The 19,068-nt window shown below is 43.4% G+C and overlaps 1 protein-coding gene across 2 annotated transcripts in view; it reads left to right on the plus strand.

Moving 5' to 3' along the window:
* FCHSD2 (FCH and double SH3 domains 2) overlaps nt 1-19,068 on the plus strand; it is a 537,915-nt gene that overhangs the window by 328,599 nt on the left and 190,248 nt on the right. For both annotated transcript variants that reach the window (XM_029602137.1, XM_029602138.1), the window contains exon 9: nt 17,826-17,948. In XM_029602137.1, the coding sequence (XP_029457997.1) occupies nt 17,826-17,948 (123 nt within the window). The remainder of the gene's footprint in view (nt 1-17,825; nt 17,949-19,068) is intronic.

The following is a 19,068-nucleotide window of genomic DNA, read 5'->3' on the forward strand; positions in this document are numbered from 1 at the left end:
AAATACTTATCGTGCATGTACTTCAAAAGATTTGAGCACTGTGGTGCTTCCACTTGAGAAATACCCAACATGGCCATTGTTTTGGTAAATCTGTTGCTTTCATCAGGTCAGAACCAAATATCTTTTTACATTAGCTCATGTCGTTCCTTCTTCAAAACAGGTGTTTTGAAGGTTTGCTGAAATATTAGTCATGTTGCCTCAGCAGTATCCTTCTCCTGGATGGTAATAATTCTTGCTTACCATTAATTTCTTGTTTTTTCTCTCCCATAAAGCAATAGGTTTTTAAATGCTTGCGTTGAACTACAGTTTAGCTTCATGGCTTCAGTTTTCTGGCATTCAAGTTGCAAAATGCACATTCTACATAGCGCAAATCAGTTCTGAGATCACTTACAGACTCCCCATCCTAGATGACACCTGTCAGACAACTTCCTTAACCCAGCATTTTAGATCTCTGCTGACATCCTGTCCTTAATGTAAGGAGCCAAACTGTACTATAAGATCCCAGATGTGAGGCTGAGCAGCAGGGAGAAGTGTGTAGAGCACTTAGAATTTAAGAGGATCATAATAAGTGTGTGGATGAGGGGCAAAAAGCAAGAACAGGAAAGAAGATTCTTGCACTTTGTTTTCTTGAGAACAGAAGGAACGGACAACCTTCCTCTGCTCCCAGGAACTCACATGCAAAATTAGAAGACTACTTATATAATTGACAGTGGATAAAGAGAGGAAACAAGTGATTTCAGGTTTTATAGCAGATTTCCATTACCAACATATAGTATGTAAGTTATGCACCTATTACTTGAATCACCAAAATTCTTTTTGACAGCTGCAAGGTAAATAGAGGGAAAAACCTGAACAGCAAGTGCTGTAAAAATAGTTCTATAGAGAGAGAAGATGTTTGGTATGGTTTAAAGAGAGGAGAATGAGAAGAAGCCACCTTAGTCACGAGTTGCTGGGAAGGCATGTTGAACAGATAAACCAATCCATGGCCTTCTCAGGAGTACCTGCCCACAACAGGGAAGTAAAAGGACTTGTTCTCACAAAGAACTTTTCATTCATAGTTGAAAGATTGGTGCAGGAAGATGATTTTGGGTATCTTGGTGACTGGGGATGTGCTTGGGAGGATAAGGATCTTTACAAATGGGTTGGCTACACTGGAACCTCTGTTTTTGATTACGTATACCAGAGCTAAGATGCCCCTTATGAGAAGGGGCTTCCAGTGCTAGGGCCACTGGGCAAAGTCTTGTCCTCCCTGGCTAGAGGAAGCCATGGACACCAGCTTATTGTCCCACTACGTACGCTACTCACAGGACAAGACCACCTTCTGTTCGCCTGGTTTCACGTCGCATTTACCCTAGCACAGCAGGAAATCTAGGCATTGCTGGATTCTGGGAATGCAAGTGCTCAGTTTCAACAAAAGTCTAGTAAAGAAGGGGGCAGCTAGAACACATATCATCCTGTATCCCCCGAAGACCAATAGCAATTTCCCAAAGCCAGAGTAGAGCTTGCCACCAACAGTTGCTTACATCTGGAGGAGAGTAGGGAGTTGTACCCAGTAGTAACTGGCAGGACTTCACAAAGTTTAACTGCTTGCTTCCAAAATAGCAGTCCAACTAGGGAAGAGCTCAGGGATAGTTAAAGGCGTTACTGATAGGCTAACACAATGTGTGCACAGACCAGCAATCTTTGCTTTAGGAAAGAAACCCCAAAGAGGCATTTTTTAAAAATGTTATCTGATTTTAATCTAATCATTTCATTGAAAATTGCTTTGATGCTACAGTGATGCGGCTGTATATCAATTATTATAAATAATCAAGTGGCATGACCTCTTCTTAATCAGATGGCAGTGCAGCAGAAGGCTGTACATCTGGGGGGGGGGGGTGCAGTATCCAGTTTGGATTGGGACACCACACCTATCTGCACCTATCTGGCTTTCAGCTTTTTGAGGATAAGGAAGGCCAGGCGCTTTCGGAAGAAATGATTGAAATCAAGGAAAAAATAATTTTCACAACAGTCTGGTGTCAGGGTCCCTCAGTGTTGTCACATGCCAAGGAGCAGCATGATCCAAGGAAGGTAAGAAGCTAAGCCAAGTGGTCTCTGACCGTGGAAATCAAGGGGTCTGAGAAGTGTTCGGCCTTGATGATCAGTGCCAATTTGTCAAGAACCCAAAATTAAGTATCGGAGGCAAAGATGAATAGAGAAGGGATTACACCACTCTGTCATATCTGTTCTCTGGCCTATTGTTCTCATTGTCCAGGCGATGGTCAAGAGCTTACCAATAAAAGAAGAGTCTCTCCGGGAAATGGACTAGAACCCAGGAATGGGAATTAGTGCCAGGCTCAGGAGCAGTAATGGCCCAGAGGAAGGACAAAGAAGATTACCCAGTCCTATATTTAAGACAAAAGATACCAGGTTAAAGTGAAGCATGCCCTTGCTATCAAGTAGGCGCGCAAAGACCTATGGTACAGCCTACTCAGCAAGAAATGTAAGCTAGTCACGAATCACAAGCTGTTTAAATGGCTATACCAGAACAAGAAGTTCATTGCAAGAATCATGAGGTGGTTCATGGCGTTATAGCTTACAGCACAACTTGACAAAGACAGCGAAATGCTGATGTTCTATCTGGGGAGGCACTCGTACTAAAATTAGTCACTGAGAACCATGGTTCTGAGCTGAAGGGCCGGGTACATGAGGGAATATGTTCCCTTTAACCGATAGCAAGGATTAAATGCCAGAGAAAGTAAGCAAATTGCCCTTCCAAGAAGGAAAAAGGGAAAACCTACAATTCCCAAGATGCTTTGCAGTTGACCCCTTAAGCCCTATTGGCTCCTAAATGCCAGGGAGAAGAGGGAAACCCTAGGGCTTTCTACAAAAAAACAGACACCCAGGAAATGGCCCAAGAAAGCAGAGCGGAGACAGATTTTTCCCTGTTGCAATTTTCTTCCAGTTGCAGGGCCTGGACACACAACCTCTTGCCAGATACTGGGGAAAAACTCCTTGAATGATGCAAGGAGTACAAGTTGGAGATTTTCACCAGGTCCAATGGCTGAAGAAGCTAGTCTGGGCCTTAAAACGCAGAAGGGAATAAAACAAGGACTACATCTTTTTGTTTAAAAGAACTTTTTCCTAAACAGTTTTGTTTGAAGTAATGTTGTACTTGTGTATAAAGTCAGCAAGAATTAAAGCTACTTATATAGACCTCTGGGTCTTGTATATTGTGTTGAGAAAAGGAGGGGAGATGCTGCCAGGCTGGCCACCTTACCACACTTACCCAGGCTCAAGGTGAGTTACATGGAGGCACAGTAGACACACAATCTAAAGGCCTTTTTATCCTTTTCAAAGTAGTGCCAAAAGGCAGAATATAAATAAAATAAGTGTCCTCAGCTTAAAGAGGACACAGCCATGACACAATGTGTCAACTAGACGAGACACATTACTGAAATACAGCACATACCTTAGTATCATGCATAACAAACCCATGATAACTCATGGACCGAGGGCAAGGCGGATAAAATAATTTTGGATTTTACATTTAATTACTCGATTTTCCAAGCCCAGGCTCAAGGTCAGTTACATGGAGGCACAGTAGACATTTCCCTGCCCCACAGGGCAGTGTAATTGCCTTTGAGTGTATTTAAATGAGGCAGTGTTATGATTAGCATGTGAACAAGCATTTTTACCTTCTTTCTCTTAGTTGGCGCTAATATCACAGCAAAAGGCTGCTCATTATGATTCCTGTGCCTGTGTTCATATATTGATGGTCAGAAGAATGACTTCACATCTTAGGAAAGCGATCCCCTGCTTCAACAGCAGGGGAAAAAAAAAACAAAACTGATGCTTCACGCATATCCTGCATAGCTTCAACGACAGGGGTGAAGAAAAAAAGGATTCACAATCACAAAGCGAGGAGTAGCTGGCTTGTTACGGCGGTTACTACCCCAAACCAAATGTGCCTGATACTTCACTTTCAATGCATATCCAGCATGGCTCTCTGCTTCAACGGCAGGGGAGAAAAAAAACTGATACTTCACGCATATCCGGCATAGCTCCCTGCTTCAACGGCAGGGGAGAAGAAAAAACAACCAACAAGGGCTGTACAACATAGTCTAGGTAAAACAAATAAGCATGGGTGTAGCTTGCTTATCGCGGCGGTTACTACCCCTAACTAATCAAGCTTGATATTTCACTTGGATGCAGCTCCATCACTGCTCTCTACATTAATGGTGGGGGTGGAAGGGGAATAGAACAAAGAGCTAAGAGAAACAGATAAGTATGAGAGAAAAAATGTGTGAAGCTTGCTGGACAGACTGGATGGGCCATTCGGTCTTCTTCTGCCGTCATTTCTATGTTTCTATGTTTCTATGATGGTAAATGTATTATGAAGTTAGACATATGGGGGTCTGGTCTAAAAACCAGTTTAAATGCAGTGGGGGATGATTTATTCACTTCCAAGATTCACACACAGGACTTCTGAGCTGTGATTTTTTTAGAATAGCATAACTGTTCTTATTTCCAAATTTGATTAATCATTTCCAAGTTTATTTTTTCTAAGTCCTAGATTTGGATGAATTGAGCCTATTCATGTTAACATTGTGAATGGACCAACAAATCTACAACACTATATTCATCATATGCCGTTGTAAATTGTCATGCCGCTGTAAATTGTTAACTGTTAAAGGTTACGGTTTAATTGTTAATTTGTAAATTGTTAAATGTTTCAATGTAAAACACCATCGAGGCGACAGTTTCTTTCTTGTAAACCGGTGTGATATGTATACTTTACAGGAACATCGGTATATAAAAATTAAAAATAAATAAATAAATATGTATGCCAGAAATATGTATGATTACTTTAGCCGTGTATTATATGTTCTTTGCACTTTATAAATAGTGGTTTAGCATAAAGCACTTTGCAAATATCGTATGCCTGCACTTGAATCCTGGATTCCCCTATCAGTATATTTCAGTCTTTTTTTTTTTTTCTAGTAAGTTGAAATGCTTATTACTGAGTAAAATGAGCCATCTTAAATTAATTTTCTGACTTTGATTTCAGTGTCTAATTTAGTTCATGAAAGAGTCACCTGGTACTTTGCATTTTAATGGCACCTAATCAGTAGCTTAGGATTCAGTGTGACATTTCTCACAGATCACAGATTATGAAGCAGGAAGGAGACAGAATAACAACTGTGGTTACATGGTAATCCTGAGCTAAGTCTGGTGAACTTCCTGTAGTGAGTCTATAAATGAGTATTTATGCATATTGTATGTGTGTGTGTATAACTGAAAAGCTTTATTCTTCTGTACAGAAAGAAGCTGCTTCTTTCTTTGTCCAACACATTTTTATTGTCTACTTAATCTTTAGCAGGATAACCTCATTTTTAAACAATTTGTGCTTGTCAGCCAGATTGGAGCAAACTTTCTCCAACTTTCCTTGTGCTGCAAGATTCTGCTTCTCCATTTCACTGATATAATGTTTCCTTAGTGTGCATTTTAGAAATGTAATAAACAGTGTTATCAAAGACATTGGCCCAGCAAGAGCTAGGTCTTGTTCTTGGATCCAACTCCATAAAACTGTGCACAATCAGATTTTCTGTGCATAAAGCATGTTTCATGCTTAGCAGTGGCCTGTGACTTACCCACTTCGCGCTCAGGCCTACCCAGTTGGTATTGCCCAGCGCCGAGAAGAGAAGCCCTGTCGCAGAGCCATCATGGAGCTCATCCCATGCAGTCTGAAAAGAACAGGGCATCCGTAGAGCTCATACTGCTCCACTCGAGAAGAGGAGGGCCATCATGGAGCTTATACCACATGGCCTGAGAAAGAAGAGAGCCATCACAGAGCTCATCTTGTGCGGTCCGAGAAGAAGAGGCCTAATACAAGGCTGTCTTGGAGCTCATCTTGTATAGTCCCAGAAGAAGAGGCCTGTTGCAGCAGGGAAGCCCAGTTGAGAGGGAGAAGCCTGTTAGTGTGTGGGAGTAAGAAGTGTGTGTGAGAGAGAGAGCATAGGAGTAAGAAGCCTGTGTGTGTGTGTATGAGAGAGAAAGCATGGGAGTGAGAATCCTATGTGGGAGAAAGTATGGGAGTGAGAAGTTTAGGTGGGTATATGTGAGAGAGAGCATGGGAGTGAGAGGTTTAGGTGGGTATATGTGAGAGAGAGCATGGGAGTGAGAGGTTTAGGTGGGTATATGTGAGAGAGCATGGGAGTGAGAAGATTAGGTGGGTACATGTGAGAGAGAGCATGGGAGTGAGAAGATTAGGTGGGGTACATGTGAGAGAGAGCATGGGAGTGAGAAGCTGAGGTGGGGGTACATGTGAGAGAGAGCATGGGAGTGAGAAGCTGAGGTGGGGGTACATGTGAGAGAGAGCATGGGAGTGAGAAGCTGAGGTGGGGGTACATGTGAGAGAGAGCATGGGAGTGAGAAGCTGAGGTGGGGGTACATGTGAGAGAGAGCATGGGAGTGAGAAGCTGAGGTGGGGGTACATGTGAGAGAGAGCATGGGAGTGAGAAGCTGAGGTGGGGGTACATGTGAGAGAGAGCATGGGAGTGAGAAGCTGAGGTGGGGGTACATGTGAGAGAGCATGGGAGTGAGAAGCTGAGGTGGGGGTACATGTGAGAGAGAGCATGGGAGTGAGAAGCTGAGGTGGGGGTACATGTGATAGAGAGCATGGGAGTGAGAAGCTGAGGTGGGGGTACATGTGATAGAGAGCATGGGAGTGAGAAGCTGAGGTGGGGGTACATGTGATAGAGAGCATGGGAGTGAGAAGCTGAGGTGTTGGGTACCTGTGGGAGTGAGAAGCTGAGGGGTGGGGGGTACCTGTGAAAGCGAGCGTGGGAGTGAGAGGCTGAGGTGGGTACATGTCAGAGAGAGCGTGGAAGTGAGAAGCTGAGGTATGGATACCTGTGAGAGCGAGCGTGGGAGTGAGAAGCTGAGGTGTGGGTACATGTCAGAGCGAGCGTGGGAGTGAGAAGCTGAGGTGTGGGTACATGTCAGAGAGCGTGGGAGTGAAAAGCTGAGGTGTGGATACCTGTGAGAGCGAGCGTGGGAGTGAGAAGCTGAGGTGTGGATACATGTCAGCGTGGGAGTGAGAAGCTGAGGTGTGGGTACTTGTGAGAGCAAGTGTGGGAGTGAGAAGCTGAGGTGGGGGTACCTGTGAGCGTGGGAGTGAGAAGCTGAGGTGGGGGTACTTGTGAGCGTGGGAGTGAGAAGCTGAGGTGTTGGGTACCTGTGAGAGAGAGTGTGGGAGTGAGAAGCTGAGGTGTGGGTACCTGTGAGAGCGAGCGTGGGAGTGAGAAGCTGAGGTGGGGGTACTCATGAGCGTGGGAGTGAGAAGCTGAGGTGTTGGGTACCTGTGAGAGAGAGTGTGGGAGTGAGAAGCTGAGGTGTGGGTAGTGAGAGAGCATGGGAGTGAGAAGTTGAGGTGTGGGTAGTGAGAGAGCATGGGAGTGAGAAGTTGAGGTGTGGGTAGTGAGAGAGCATGGGAGTGAGAAGTTGAGGTGTGGGTAGTGAGAGAGCATGGGAGTGAGAAGTTGAGGTGTGGGTAGTGAGAGAGCATGGGAGTGAGAAGCTGAGGTGTGGGTACATGAGACAGAGCATGGGAGTGAGAAGCTGAGGTGGGGGTACCTGTGAGAGCGTGGGAGTGAGAAGCTGAGGTGGGGGTACCTGTGAGAGCGAGCATGGGAATGAGAAGCTGAGGTGTGTGTACTTGTGAGAGAGCGTGGGAATGAGAAGCTAAGGTGTTGGGTACCTGTGAGAGCGAGCGTGGGAGTGAGAAGCTGAGGTGTTGGGTACCTGTGAGAGCGAGCATGGGAGTGAGAAGCTGAGGTGTTGGGTACCTGTGAGAGTGTGGGAGTGAGAAGCTGAGGTGTTGGGTACCTGTGAGAGTGTGGGAGTGAGAAGCTGAGGTGTGGGTACCTGTGAGAGAGCATGGGAGTGAGAAGCTGAGGTGTGGGTAGTGAGAGAGCATGGGAGTGAGAAGCTGAGGTGTGGGTACATGTGACAGAGCATGGGAGTGAGAAGCTGAGGTGGGGGTACCTGTGAGAGCGTGGGAGTGAGAAGCTGAGGTGGAGGTACCTGTGAGAGTGTGGGAGTGAGTAGCTGAGGTGTGGGTACCAGTGAGAGAGAGCGTGGGAATGAGAAGCTGAGGTGGGGGTACCTGTGAGCGTGGGAGTGAGAAGCTGAGGTGTTGGGTACCTGTGAGAGAGAGCGTGGGAGTGAGAAGCTGAGGTGTGGGTACCTGTGAGAGTGAGCGTGGGAGTGAGAAGCTGAGGTGGGGGTACTTGTGAGCGTGGGAGTGAGAAGCTGAGGTGTTGGGTACCTGTGAGAGCGAGCATGGGAGTGAGAAGCTGAGGTGTTGGGTACCTGTGAGAGTGTGGGAGTGAGAAGCTGAGGTGTGGGTAGTGAGAGCATGGGAGTGAGAAGTTGAGGTGTGGGTAGTGAGAGAGCATGGGAGTGAGAAGTTGAGGTGTGGGTAGTGAGAGAGCATGGGAGTGAGAAGCTGAGGTGTGGGTAGTGAGAGAGCATGGGAGTGAGAAGCTGAGGTGGGGGTACATGAGACAGAGCATGGGAGTGAGAAGCTGAGGTGGGGGTACCTGTGAGAGCGTGGGAGTGAGAAGCTGAGGTGGGGATACCTGTGAGAGCGAGCATGGGAATGAGAAGCTGAGGTGTGTGTACTTGTGAGAGAGCGTGGGAATGAGAAGCTGAGGTGTTGGGTACCTGTGAGAGCGAGCGTGGGAATGAGAAGCTGAGGTGTTGGGTACCTGTGAGAGCGAGCGTGGGAGTGAGAAGCTGAGGTGTTGGGTACCTGTGAGAGCGAGCGTGGGAGTGAGAAGCTGAGGTGTTGGGTACCTGTGAGAGCGAGCGTGAGAGTGAGAAGCTGAGGTGTTGGGTACCTGTGAGAGTGTGGGAGTGAGAAGCTGAGGTGTGGGTACCTGTGAGAGAGCATGGGAGTGAGAAGCTGAGGTGTGGGTAGTGAGAGAGCATGGGAGTGAGAAGCTGAGGTGGGGGTACATGTGACAGAGCATGGGAGTGAGAAGCTGAAGTGGGGGTACCTGTGAGAGCGTGGGAGTGAGAAGCTGAGGTGGAGGTACCTGTGAGAGTGTGGGAGTGAGAAGCTGAGGTGTGGGTACCAGTGAGAGAGAGCGTGGGAATGAGAAGCTGAGGTGGGGGTACCTGTGAGAGCGTGGGAGTGAGAAGCTGAGATGGTACCTGTGAGAGCATGGGAGTGAGAAGCTGATGTGTTGGGTACCTGTGAGAGTGTGGGAGTGAGAAGCTGAGGTGTGGGTACCTGTGAGAGAGCATGGGAGTGAGAAGCTGAGGTGGGGGTACATGAGACAGAGGATGGGAGTGAGAAGCTGAAGTGGGGGTACCTGTGAGAGCGTGGGAGTGAGAAGCTGAGGTGGAGGTACCTGTGAGAGTGTGGGAGTGAGAAGCTGAGGTGTGGGTACCAGTGAGAGAGAGCGTGGGAATGAGAAGCTGAGGTGGGGGTACCTGTAAGAGCGTGGGAGTGAGAAGCTGAGGTGGGGGGTACCTGTAAGAGCGTGGGAGTGAGAAGCTGAGGTGGGGGTACCTGTGAGAGCGTGGGAGTGAGAAGCTGAGGTGGGGGTACCTGTGAGAGCGTGGGAGTGAGAAGCTGAGGTGTGGGTACTTATGAGAGCGAGCGTGGGAGTGAGAAGCTGAGGTGGGTACCTGTGAGAGCGAGCGAGGCAGTGAGAGAGACCCTCTATGAGCGAGGAAGGAAGTAAGGAAGACAGGAGGAGAGAGGAAGAAAGAATAAGAGACATTGAAAAGGGGAAGAAAGAGACTGGGACCAACCAATTAGAAAAATAAGATCAGACAACAAAGATAAAAAAAATAATTATTTTGACTTTCAGTGATTGGAATATGTTTCTCATATATTTATATTTTACTTTTTCTTCACTATTCCACTGTTTACAGAGGCTGGTTTATTGGGCTTTCTATTTCAGTCTTGTACATGTTTCTGTTTCTAATTTGTATTCCCTTATTCTGTGTTAGGTAAGGGTCTGGCTGTATGTGTGACAGAGGGTGCTGTATTTCAGCTAGTGTGTAGTTTCACTGTAAGGATTTGTAGCAATCCGGCCTCTTTACCAGTAGGTGATGTATTAGTGTTCTAGGGCCTGGTGTAATGTTTGCTCTGCTGTGTTTTCATACATAAGGTTGCTTCTGTTTGAGTCCTGAGAGTTACTGCAGTTAAGGTATGGAAAGGTTCTAGGTGTTTTGTTTTTTTGTGTTTTATATTTTTGTAGGCGTTTGTCTTATTTCACAAAGTGCTTAGCAGTGGAGGGAGTTTGTTTAGCTGCTGTTGAGGTAACACCATAATCTGAATAGATATACTTTGTATATGTTTGGTTATAATCTATATGTTTGGTTTGTATCTCCTAGATACAAACCAAACATATAGATTATATATATACAAACCAAACATATATAATCTCCTAGATACAAACCAAACATATATAATCTATATGTTTGGTTTGTATCTCCTAGATACAAACCCGGACTTATGTGCTATAACAGAAACGTGGTTTAAATCTACAGATATAGCTTTAATTAATCAACTACCTACTCAGACATACGACTTTTTCTCAATCCCACGACAGAAAAAAAGGGGTGGGGGCATTCTCTTAGCAGCTAAGAAAGATCTTAGATTCACTCATCACCCAATCAAATCTGACTCGAAATTAGAAACAGGTCTCTTCAAATCAGACTCACTACAAATCCTTCTAATATATGCCCCTCCAGGACTTCTAGAAACGGACCCATCACCCTTCCTAGAAATCCTAGCATCTTATCTAAAACCAGACTTCCCAACGATAATCCTAGGAGATTTCAACTTGCACGTTGATAACCCCACACTCTCAACCAGCTGCGAAACCATTCTTACAGCCATGTCGGCAATGGGATTCAAACAAATAATCAATGAACCTACCCACAAGGCAGGTCACACACTGGACCTTATCTTTGTGAACTCAGGTATAACACATTCAGTACATCCCACTTACAAAAAGTTCCCTGGTCAGACCACTCTTTAATCTCCACCACCCTCTCAATGACCCAAATGAACAATAATCACGCCCCACAACACTCATTTCTCTACAGAAAAGTATGCGCCTCTGATGAACTCAGCAATCATCTAATCACGGAACTTTCACACATGGACTTCTCATCACCCAATGCAGCCGTTAACTCCTGGTCCTCCATAACAGAAACCGTGGCAAACAAACTATGTCCGTGGATAACAAAAAAAGTCAAACAAGGTGCGTCAAAAAGGCAGCCATGGTTTACAAATGAACTTAAAAACCTCAAACTCGACCTGCGCCAAAAAGAAAGTAAATGGCGTAAAGCCCCTTCCCCCTCCACACTCTCTACATACAAACTCGCCCTCCAATCATACAAGAGCTCCACTTTAAAAACAAAAAGGGACTTCTATGCACTCAAGATTCATAACATTATATTCGATTCCAAAGCGCTATTCACATTTGTCTCCAATCTAACTCAGGCAAACCCTCCTGACATACCACCTAACCAAGCTCAAACAAAAGCTGATGAGCTGGCACTCTTCTTCAGTAATAAAATCACCAACCTACTAACACAAAGCATAATACCGGCACACCAACCAGCAATTACATTCTGCATAATAAAGACATCTCCCTCCAATCTCTTGAACTCACCTCCTCCTCAGAGATCCAAACACTTCTTAAGAAAATGAAACCCTCATCGCATCCACTAGACCAGATTCCGTCTAAATTACTACTGCTAATCCCGGACACCATAACCAAAACCCTAGCAGACATTATAAACTGCTCATTCATCCAGGGTTTCTACCCAGACGACCTCAAAATAGCATCCATCAAACCGCTACTTAAGAAGCCTAACTTGGACCCCAAGATCCTAACAACTTCCGTCCAATCTCAAATCTGCCTTTCATTGCCAAGGTGATGGAGAAACTAGTTAACACACAACTAGCAGATTACATAGAAGAACACAAAATTCTCTTCCCCACTCAATTCGGTTTTAGAAAAGCCTCAAGCACCGAATCCCTTCTCATCTCACTGACTGACTACATTATTTTGGGCCTCGATAAAGGACAGGCCTTCCTACTGATCTTATTGGATCTATCGGCAGCTAGATCTTATTGGATCTATCGGCAGCGTTCGATACTGTGAACCATGCCATATTACTAAATCAACTAGCGAACATCGGTATTGCAGGATCAGCACTAACATGGTTCAAAACATTCCTAGAAAACAGAGGTTTCAAAGTTAAAATTCACAACAAAGAATCCCCCAGATACCCATCATCACAAGGAGTGTTCCTCAGGGTTCCTCTCTCTCACCAACACTTTTCAACTTATACCTTCTCCCGCTTTGCCAACTGCTAAACAAATTGAACCTAAAACACTTCATATTTGCCGACGACGTCCAGATTGTGATCCCTATCAAAGAATCCATCACTAAAGCGCTAGAACTTTGGGAAAATTGCTTTCAAGAAATTAACGAGCTCTTATCCAGCTTAAATCTAATCCTAAACCAATCAAAAAGTGAATTCATTCTAATCTCTCCAGATAACTGCAAAATCACTACAAATCCGCCAGCCAACTTGCAAACCTCAAAAGTAAGAGATTTAGGAGTCTCCATAGACAACAGACTAAATTTGAAATCGTTTATCAACCAAACAACCAAAGACTGCTTCCACAAACTGCACGTATTAAAAAGAATAAAACCCCTATTTCACTTCCATGATTATAGAACAGTGCTCCAAGCAATAATATTTGCGAAAATTGATTACTGCAACTCCATCCTACTAGGCATCCCATCATCTCATACTAAACCGCTCCAAATGATACAGAACACCGCAGCAAGAATTCTAACAAACAAAAGAAGAAGAGATCACATTACACCAGTCCTTAAAGACCTACACTGGTTACCAATCCACTACAGAATAATTCATAAATCCCTCACCACAATCTACAAGAATATTCATGGACTGGCTCCACTCCATTTACAAATAGCTCTTAAAAACACTCCTCCAACAGACCCATCAGGGAAGCATATAGAGAATATCTACAGGTACCACACAACAATACCACCCAACATATAACATTGAGAGATCGGGCCTTCTCCACAGCAGGTCCCCCACTGTGGAACTCCATCCCCCTAGAACTAAGACAGGAACCATGTCTTCAAACCTTCAGGAAAAGACTGAAAACATGGCTGTTCATGAAAGCATTTCCGGACCCTTAAAGATTCTCTACCATCAAATGCAGCATTACTGATCATTTCCTATTAAACTGAAACAGTCTCTATCTACCAATCATTACAATGTTTTACTTCTCGTTAAACTGTTTATCTTTCCTCTAACTCTAATCCCAGTTAGAATGACCCCGTTTTATTGTAACTTTTTTCTTCCATGCACTTGTTTTACCTTTTAATGTATACTCTTATGTTATTAGTTATTTACGTTATAATGTATTTCTCACCCCTTGTTTTATGTAAACCGACATGATACGAACTCCGTGAATGCCGGTATAGAAAAATACAAATAAATAAATAAAATAAATAAAATATGAACAGTCCTAGTTCTGCTCTGCACCTGTTCCAAATCTTAAGTTCTTATGATTCTTATAATTATTGCTGTTGTATTGTAGTTATGATATACTTTGCATTTTTGGAAAGAGGATTCATAAAAATAAATGTGATTGGATCTGATATGTCTGTGTTCTTTTTTCACATTATATATGATATTGTTGCCTAATTATAAACTGCAATAAATTTAAAATTAATACAGATCAATAAGCTACAGTATTGTTAATGCTGGTAACAATAGAATTAAAATATTTTAAGGCTTCATGATACGTGATGGCTGTTGCAGACTACTTAGAAATCCATTGTCAGGTGCACTCTAAGGCATTATTTATCCATAATGGTACTAGTAGGGCTCGAACCTATATGCCTACTGCCCACCCAAAAATTCAGACCTGCTATGCCACTGATGCATGGAGAAGATGCTTTGTAGACAGTTACTTTTATGTGGACAGATTGTTTTGTGCAGATCATTTTATGCATAGAAATCATGTCTTTTTGTGCAAATGGGATTTCTGTGCGCTAAGCGTACCTTTCTGTGCACATTTTTTTTTAATTAACATGATTTTTTCCCTCCTTTTAACTCCCAATAATTCGATTTTTACTCCTTTTTTATTACTTCGGGCACTGAATTCAGCAAGTAAGTGCTATTTTGTTCTGTCAGCTTTACTATATAGGATCTGAGTGACTTTTGAATGACCTTTTTGTGACTTTTATAGGGCTTTGCGTCCCTTCACAGCATGCCTAGTAATGGAGGGAGTTTTTGTCAGTTAAAACAAAAGGTTAATATTTCTAGAGTGAGTAATAAGGAGAAACATTATAGATCAGGCCAGCTAGCCATTTCACAGATTACATTCAGCCTGTGCAGTATGGCTTTTTTTAGTTTATACTTTTTTTTTTTTTTTGCTATCTAACTCAAAATTCACAGATGGCACATTCATCAGATATTAACATTTTTTGAAGCATATTTGGTTGTGTGTGTGGCATGTATGTATATGTTGTTTTTATGTACATGAAACAAAGCTTAATATTTAAAAGTATGATGTCCAGCTATGTGTGTTTAAAGGATTCTTCAGGGAGGGGTTTAATTATCAGCACCTCAGGAGCACCCCCTATGGGCCTGAAAGTTAATGGCAGGTGGGGTACTAGGCTGTTACCGTTGCACTAGCCCTGCCCTTAGCACCAGTCTACACAGGTCAGAAGGACCTGCCCTTACATAGTGTGCACATGTGCCCTGCTCTGTCCCATGTGGGCTGGAAGAAAGAGGAATGGTAGAAGCGTGCAGCTGTACTCCTGTTCTGTGTGGGCCGGAAGAAGGCAGAGGCATGTGCCTGCACACCTGTCAACCCGCACACAGGAAGAAAGCTGCAGCAGCAGATTAACAGGGTAGGGAGCATGTGGAGAGTGCTGGGGGTCAGGGATGAGAAAGGGATGGTGATCAATATTGAAAAAATAAAAGAGGGGGGGGGGTCTCTGCATGAAATTTTGTTCCCTTACATGGTTAAAGCAGCCCTGAGGTTGAGAGCGTCTCATCCATCTCGTAATGTTGCACGTACTGGCCACTTTTAGGGGCACGCATACTGGGCTCTGATGGCCATAATGACAATTATGGTACTGTAGCCTGATAGAGGCCAACGCTAATTGAGCTGGAAGCACAAAGAGGCAGGAGGAAACTACTGATCCAAAAATTCCCCCGTAGTAATCCTAGTTAATCCCTTGAGTTTTTGAGCACATTCATGTCTTTTATAAGTTTACTGGATTTTGGCAGGGAGGGAGGGGGAAAATTTTATTGTGCAGAATATTTGTGAAACAAAACTAGGAAGCATCCGTCACTGGAGACATAATGACAGGAAGTGGAACGTGAGCACCAGTTATAAACATATATATGCACGCACACATATAGATATATAGCAGGCAGTGGAGCTTTCAAGTGAGCAGCTTTCTAGCGTAGGCAACAACAGGGAAGTGATGAAAGGGCAGGTTTGCAGACACGTATCAAGGTCTTCACACGCTGTTGACTTTTTTTTTCATTGTAGGTGAAAGCAGTGCATTTTCCAGATGGTTTCTTTTGGCTTCACGCCAGTCCAGTATTTTGAGCATTTGAATAGATTTTTAATAAACTGCAATAAACTGCGTGAAAGTCTGTTATATATTGATTGGTGCTGTTATGTAAGTGTAATCTCTCTCATAGTAGAGGAAAGAGCTCCCACCAGCAAACCGCAGAGCAAAATATTAGATGGTTCTGCCTGCTGCAGGCAGTGTGAGAGGGAGTTGATTTACTATATAAGAGCTTCATTCAAAGCACAGACTGATTTTTTTTTGGGCACTTGTTAAATTTACAATACCAGGTCCTTTTCTAAGGATGGGGTGTTGATTTCTGCTCTTCTCTAGCTCGCTAGAATATGACATTGTTTTTGTTAAACTGCTAATGGTCTCAAATTATATACTGCCAGTCTAATATGTTGTATCCCACCTTGGGTGAGTTTCTTACTCCAAAAAGTGGGTAATAGGACCAAATAAATCCATAAAAGCACAGTATTTGGAAGATAAAAACATATTCCGATGGGGAACCCTGTGGATATCTCTTGGTGTATGTTGATAGGTACTACAGCAAATGTTTAAATTCCAACATAATTGAAGATCCTTCTGCCTGACAGCTCAGACTAACAGAGAGAACGGGGGTGGAAGGAAATTAGAACCAAAAAGTTACCAATAAGGGCCCTGACCTCAGCGGTCAGAGTAACAGATAAGTGTGAAAGCTTACTGGGCAGACTGGATGGGCCATTTGGTCGTCTTCTGCCATCATTTCTATGTTTCTAACTACCTATAAATGTCACATTCTAAATTTTGTATACCTTATTTGTAATTAAAGCTTAGAGAAGAGAATCTTCCTGCTCTTCTATGTTGGTGTTGCCTTGATGGGGAAGACATGCTGTACACAGAATAAGAGGGTCTGGATTGGTTGAATGTGCTGTAGTGTGACTTATTTTAGCTTCTTTCATCTCAGCAGAAAGCACTAAATAGATTGTAATTTATTTTATAGTGTTAAGGTAGCTGAAAAAGTATCCTTTATTTTGTGTAGCAGTTTGTGTGCATGGAGGGAGCAGTGAAACGAATGCCCTGTTTGAGGTAAACACTAATTTGAAAACCGTGCCGATTTCCATGAAACTGGTCCACTAGAGGCAATGCCAATAAGAAACAGCATGCTGTAATGGTGTACAGTAGATCCCTAATGACATTCCTAGACGGTGAAGTTTTACATTTTATTTATTTCCAATGTATTTCAATGGAGAAAATCCCATTCTAATGACCATTCCTGGGGCAAAATAATTATTCTTTGTGGTAGCAACTTACACAGTTCTGCTCATATTTGAATGTGCAGCTAGCTGAGCTCAGAATCATAAAATCTAAGAGCCAATATGAAAAAAATGAACGGTTTATGTACAATATATGCTGTTTCTCTTCATGATTTAGACATGAATTAGGGGGTGGGGTGGGGACATGAATCCCCTGATGAAATGAACTTCTTTTTAGTGCTGTCCATGTACACAGCATTGTATAAGATAATTTACAAAGTTATGGTTTATCTGCTCTTAAGAGTTTACCCTGGGAGTATAACAAAGATGTTAAGCAACTTGCTGAAGGCCACACAGTGAGTGGTAGATAAAGAATACTTTGCACGTTTGCCTGTTACTTGCACTAAGAACATTGCTTGCTGGAAAATATTTCTTAATCCTGACATCAACCCTGGCATTGGATAGATTACACAACTGTATGAAAACACGTTACTAGAAAGATGCTGTTTTACAGTGCTCTGTAGTGCCATCTTATGGTGTATAGTGGGACAGTTTGGAAACCTTGTTAATTTCTGCTAAAATGAACAATATAGTTTTACATTGTTCATGATTCACTCTCTTCATAGAATGCTCAAACACTTGAAATCACAAAACAGGCACAATTTACCGTAGGTAGGTCAAGTGAGCAGCTAGAAATAGACAGGCCCTAAAGGGAAACAGGACTAGTTGGTGTATTTAAATGCATCTCAAACACATGAAATATAGTAGTAGAACATTGGATGCTGTAGTGAAAAGCGAGGGGGTTTCTAGAGTTTGTGCATCTTATTCCATAAGTCTGGAACCATACCTAGAAATGAGAATACTGTTGGAGTATTGTGTTATGAATGCTTGCAGTACTTACCATGTTCATGTGCTTCCTTCTCCCTTTGGACAGACACTAGATGGGAATGTGTATGATCACCTTAAGGATTACTTGATGGCATTCAGCAGGACTGAACTAGAGACATGCCAAGCTGTTCAGAACACGTTCCAGTTTCTCTTGGACACCTCAAAAGGGGTAAGTTGCTTTACTAAATTACTTACGGTAATAGTTACAACAGTCACTAAACCAGGTATGAAATAATCCTAATATAGGACATTTTGCAGCATCTCCCTAAAATTTTTGGAAAGCATTAAACATTTTAAACATCCTCCTCTGAATGTGCCCACACACTCCCCATGCAGACCTCTAGCAGCCCCATTGTGAGGGCAGCCATGGATGCCACACATCCAGTTGAAAGGAAGTACCAAAGAAATTTTAGAGCATTGTGCAGTTCAAACAGCCAGCAGCAAAATGTCAGGATAGGAAAGTGCCTGGAACACTGCTGGCTCTGCTGTCAACTGGAATCAGGCTGCCAGGAAGGGGAGAGGTTGGCCCCCATGCGTCAAGAGACCCATGATATACCATGGTTATGGGCTCTAAATATGGTCACCAGATGCCACCCTTGATAATGACCATGACTCCATCTGCTCCAGGGGCAGTGCAGCATCCTCACCCCTGGCTGGCACAGGCTTCAGTAAACCCAATTTAGGAATCAAACGTTTTTGCTTCTTTTCATACTTTTAGTAGTCTCCTTGTTGTGATTTGATCTGTATGTTGTACAGTGAGGACGCCTTGTGAATATACTCAGAAAGACTTGGCTAGACAATTTTACTCTAGTCTGTTTTTCTCTGCCCATCAGACCTGTGTGATACAGTCCTCATCATTCATCAAGGTCACATTGCTGTTCTTAATTTCAGACTTTCTGCTAAGGTGAAAGATCCTTCTTTGATTTAGGGTAGTGAAGGGTAAATGTGTAATAGTTTGTGAATGATGCATGGTAAAAGCAATTATAATGCCAAACAAAAAGTCTTAGATTGCTTAATAGTTTTGACCATTCCTGTAGTTCCCTGTACGTACCCGGATCAGTCCAGACTGTGAGTTGAGCCTCCTTTCCAGCAGGTGGAGACAGACTAAAACTGAAAGGATATCCTATATGAGGACAGAGCCTATCCTGTAACCCTTCAGTATTTGTCTGTCTCCAGCAGGTGCAGCACGTCTCCCTTCGGTCTCCTGATCTAGGCTAGTCTGCCTTCTTTCTCTTCCTTCCTTCTGGGATCAAGCAAGTACTTATTCCTTAGGGATTTTGTAGTTGTTT

Source organism: Rhinatrema bivittatum, chromosome 5, assembly GCF_901001135.1.
Source record: "Rhinatrema bivittatum chromosome 5, aRhiBiv1.1, whole genome shotgun sequence".
Classification (NCBI taxonomy): Eukaryota; Metazoa; Chordata; class Amphibia; order Gymnophiona; family Rhinatrematidae; genus Rhinatrema; species Rhinatrema bivittatum.